The sequence below is a fragment of the Penaeus chinensis genome, chromosome 30 (assembly GCF_019202785.1).
Source record: "Penaeus chinensis breed Huanghai No. 1 chromosome 30, ASM1920278v2, whole genome shotgun sequence".
NCBI lineage: Eukaryota > Metazoa > Arthropoda > Malacostraca > Decapoda > Penaeidae > Penaeus > Penaeus chinensis.
In genome coordinates, this window is record NC_061848.1 from 22,092,075 (window position 1) to 22,097,074 (window position 5,000).

Here is a 5,000-nt window from a genome sequence, read left to right on the forward strand (position 1 = left end):
AATATGAAATTCATAGGGACTCCCTTCATGAACATACCTGGTAATTCACATATTCCAGCCATAGATTCCACCATTCCATGTTGATGATATACCAGAACTGGCCAATGGTAAGAGACTTGCACTCGGCTCTGCGTAGCCAACCTAGAACTATCTCTCCCTCTTCCCCGGGGCTGCTTGGCTTAAGCCCCAGGACAATATGGCACACCTTGCAAATGAAACGATTGGTTAAATCATATCCTTCCAAAAGAAAAGAAAGGAAAAAAAAAAAACTAATCCTTCCAAAACTCTTTAAATATTTCAATCAATAAATCATATCCTTCCAAAAGCAAAGAAAGGAAAAAAAAATTGAAAATAATCCTTCCAAAAACTTTAAATATATTTCAATCAAATGGTAAGTTAATAATCAAACAGACTTTTGCCAATATAGCATCCTCTGACTTCAGATGCCAGCCAATTCTAATTGAAGATACCAAGAATAACACACCTGGAATATGATATCAAGCAGGGCTGAGGAGAGCGCATTGTGCAGGGTCCACATGAGATACTCCTCCTGGGTGACGAAGCCCGAGTTGGTCGGATCATGGTTCTCCAGCAGCTCCTTCACAAGTTTCTGGACGGCCTCTGGTGAAACCCCTAAACATACATCATCTGCAGTTCAAACAGACACCTTGCCGTTCAAATGTTTCTCTGATGATTACGCATGAAAAAGCATCAATCATCTCCAAACATTTTGGATAATCACTACAGTCTTCAAATTTTCTAAGTTCATATACTTATGGCAAGCATGTTCAAAATCTAAGTGAGCAGAAATACAAATACACATATACTAAGTCTAACACAGACAAACTATCATACCAGGAATATGTTTCTTACAGAACAAGTACCCTTTCATGTACTATGCTGTATTTGTCCACTATTCAAAAAGTACAGGATTTCTAAAATATTGCAACTACATTAAAAATCATAAAGGGATCTGGCTTGGTTTATTTGCTGATATGAAATAACACATTTAGAAAAACAATCAAATGAAATTTACCATACTACTAAATAAAAACTATTAATGCTAATCTAGTACCTGTAGTATTATCAGGTCCATGTTTGAAATAAAATCTGATTTACAGAACCTACAACAGTGCAGCACATTTTACCGTTATCGGCATCCTGTTCCTCATCCCTCAGAAGAAGAAGAGCCTGAACCATGGCCACTAGTTCTTCCCTGGAGAGCTTTCCATCACGGTCCCGATCAAAGATTTTAAAGCAAAACTTTTGTCTTTCTGTTTGGGGTCCACGGCAAGCAGCAGATATTCCACATGCCATTTCCTGTGTAACATTCATGACTGTTTAACCTGAAGCTCTTTTAATAAGCAGTTGAAAACATATTTTCCATGTTCTTTTTCAAATACGTGACTGAAGTTCCAAAATGGAAAAATTCCACATTTCAAAAAATAGAGTGAAGAAAATAACATAAGCAAAATTTTTACATCAAATCACATCTCTACAGGAAGGAAAAGATGTCTCAAAATGTATCACGACAAAATCTAACAAACCTTAAAGTCAATATGGTTATCTCTGTTTTCATCAAAAGCATTGAAGACTCCTTTGGCAAGCATGGGAGGTAGTGGAGGTGATATGAGCGGCACGAGTGTGTCTGGGTCGAGCTTTCCCGTTGGTGACGAGCCTTTGAGGTTCCAGTACCATTTCTCCAGTTCCAGAATGTCCTTTTCCTCCACTGCAATTGCCAGATTTAAAAGCTTAAGTTTCTAACATTGATAAAATCCAAGTACACCTGCATTATGTAATTTTCAAACAAGATGGAGTGGCAAATATGAGCAAAATATACCAATCTATATTTCTTTACTTGTATGCAGATCTAACACACACAAAGCTACTCACAGTGTGTTACTCCCGCCAGTGTCTGATAGAAGGTTGGCGTCTCCAAGTCATTGGAGAGTGACACATGGCACGGCTCAGCTAGGAGCCAACGTGTGACAGTTGTAGCATCAGGATGGGATATTAGCCAGTCTCTAAATTCATCATAACTAACACGTTCACTCTGGAAAGATATATAATTGATTACTATTTTATCACTGACTACTGGGCTTATAGAAAATGTCAACAGTTTCATACACAAGGGGGTGAGAGGTAGTGAAGTGAAGTGACCAGTAAAGAAAAGAAAAATAGTTTAACATTTCCAATGAAGTAATACACAACTTATATTATTCATAGAGAGTCAAAATTATGCATTTGTAATAAACATATGAATAAACAAAATACATAAATAAGTATATACATACAATGCGGGTGACTGTAAAATGAATTCACCACATATACGAGGGGGCTTCAAAAAGTTAGTGGAAAAAGTCCAAAACTAAAAATCATATGGAAAGACCTTGATTTCAATGTACCTGAACATTCTTGTATCAATATGTAACAATGTGTTCAAACATAAACCTTAAAAGGCAGGTAATAATGATTCACCGCCAGTTGGAAGTCAGGCACCATTCAAGCAACATGGCATCCACTCAAATTGAGGCCATTAAATTCATTGTGAAACACGGTTGGGAGAATAGGCAAATCATTGATGCTCTGGAACAAATTTATAGTGACAATGCTCCACAGAAATCAACAACCTACAAATGGATAAGTCTGTTCAGAGGTCGAAAAAACGAAATTGAAGATGAGCCCCACAATGAAAGGCCATCAATGTCAGTTTGTGAGGAAAACATTGATGCTGTTCGCAACATGATTGAAAAGGATAGACGAATAACTACTGTTGCATACAAACTCAACATCTCTGTGGGTTCTGCACACACAATTCTGGTAGAGAGTTTGGGGCTACACAAGCTTTCTACTCAATAGGTCCACAGGCTGTTGTGCCCAGATCAGCAGCAAACAAGGGTAGATCTTTCAATGGAAATTATGAACAAGTGGAATGAGGACTCTGAAGCTTTTCTGCAGAGAATTGTAACATAGTTCTACCAGCACAATCCCGAGGACAAAATTCAATCAAAGCAGTGGCTGCCTAGGGGTGGAAGTGGACCAGTCAAAGCAAAATCTGAGCATTCAAGAGGAAAGGACATGGCCACTGCTGGGATGCAGAGAGGATTTTGCTGGCTGACTTCCTCAAAACCAAGAAAACAGTTACATCTGCTGATTATGAATGCAACTGGAGAAAACTGTCAAAAATAATCTCAGAGAAATGCCCTAGAGAGTTGCATCAACAAGTTCACTTCCACCACGGCAGTGCACCCAAAGCAGACAAGAGCTGCTACGTGAATTTCAATGGGAAATCATTTGACATCCACCTTACAGCCCTGATTTAGCCCCATCCAACTTCTTTATGTTTCCAAACTTAAAAAAAGGATTGACAGGTACTTATTTTCCATCGGTTGAAGATGTAAAAAAAGAGCTGCTCTAACATGGTTCAGCTCACATGACTCTCAGTTTTACTCAGACAGACTAAAAGGCAGGTATCAACATTTGTAGAAGTGTATTGACCTTAATGGAGCACATGTTGAAAAATAAACATACTGTCCTTTTTCTACAAACTTTTTGAAGCCCCCTTGTATACACTTATAACAAATAAATAATTTCTTACTTGGCCAAAGCATTTATGGAGAATCTCTGGGTTGTAGCCTCCTTCTGTAGCCTGCAGCTGGCGTAGCATCTCACTTCGCAAAACATGGCTGCCGGCTTCATTTGCATATACACCAAATATAACTGCAATGGTTAAAGAGAAGACATAAGTAATTTACTAACGACATGAGAATGAGAACCTTAATATTCCAAACAAATCTGGACACAACATTTTAGGAAGTTACTATGCAAATCCATCTTCACTCCTAAATAAGGACGATTTCGACTTGGAAAGTGATTGAGCACAAAATGGCAAAAATGCAACTCATCCCTAATATCTTTACTAAATGAAATCAAACCTTTTTAGGTTGATCCATTCTCTTTTCCTTTCTTCCTTTTCCCTCTGCTTTCTTTTACTTCTTTATAGAAAATACCTTATTCATAATTTCAGTGACTGATCAAAGCTTGAAAGCAAACTTGACTAAAAAAAAAAAAAAAAACTGTAAAATTGGCCTAGGTGAACTCCCAAGTTGCCTTTCACGATGCAATCACAGCACTAAAAAGAAACAAACACTCACACTTTATCTTCTCTTCTCTATTGCCTCGAGTCAGTAGCACCAAGCTGCACAGGAGGTCCTTGAAGACAATCCCTTTCGCAGATCCTCCGCATGCCACAAATATCAGCTGTAAGGAAGACAGGTACAGTGAGAACAAACTATAATTACAACTGGATATGACAAACTGTAACTTTAATTGCAACTGGATGCAACAAAATGTAACTTTAAATCCACAAGACAAAAGTTACTGCAACTACTGTTGGATAAGAGAAGATATAAGTTTCACAAAATAAGGCATATCATAACCTAAACAGAGTAAGATAAACTGTATCTATAATTATTAATTTGGCCGACCTAACACCCTACAGGATAGACATAAGAAAAATGTAAGTGTGTGTGTGTGTGTGTGTGTGTGTGTGTGTGTGTGTGTGTGTGTGTGTGTGTGTGTGTGTGTGTGTGTGTGTGTGTGTTTGTTTTTATATGTGTTTGTATGTATGTATGTATGTATGTATGTATGTATGTATGTATGTATGTATGTATGTATGTATGTATGTATGTATGTATGTATGTATGTATGTATGTATGTATATATGTATGTGTGTATGTATGTATGAATATATGTATACATGTATATGTTTATATGTATATATGTATATATGTATATATGTATATATGTATATATACATATATACATATATGTACATATATTTACATATATATACACATGTGTATACATATAAACATATAGTTCCATATCTATACATATATACATATATATACATACATATACACATATACATATATACATATATATACATGTAAATAAAAATATATACATACATATACATATATACATACCTACATACT

General features: G+C 36.5%; 1 protein-coding gene across 1 annotated transcript in view; it reads right to left on the reverse strand.

Moving 5' to 3' along the window:
• The window catches only part of LOC125041324 (ubiquitin carboxyl-terminal hydrolase 32-like), a 36,765-nt gene that overhangs the window by 16,623 nt on the left and 15,142 nt on the right, over positions 1-5,000 (reverse strand). Inside the window, 7 exon segments of the mRNA XM_047636183.1 lie at positions 38-205; positions 485-648; positions 1,149-1,320; positions 1,548-1,729; positions 1,894-2,053; positions 3,599-3,720; positions 4,155-4,260. Of these exon segments, the coding sequence (XP_047492139.1) occupies positions 38-205; positions 485-648; positions 1,149-1,320; positions 1,548-1,729; positions 1,894-2,053; positions 3,599-3,720; positions 4,155-4,260 (1,074 nt within the window).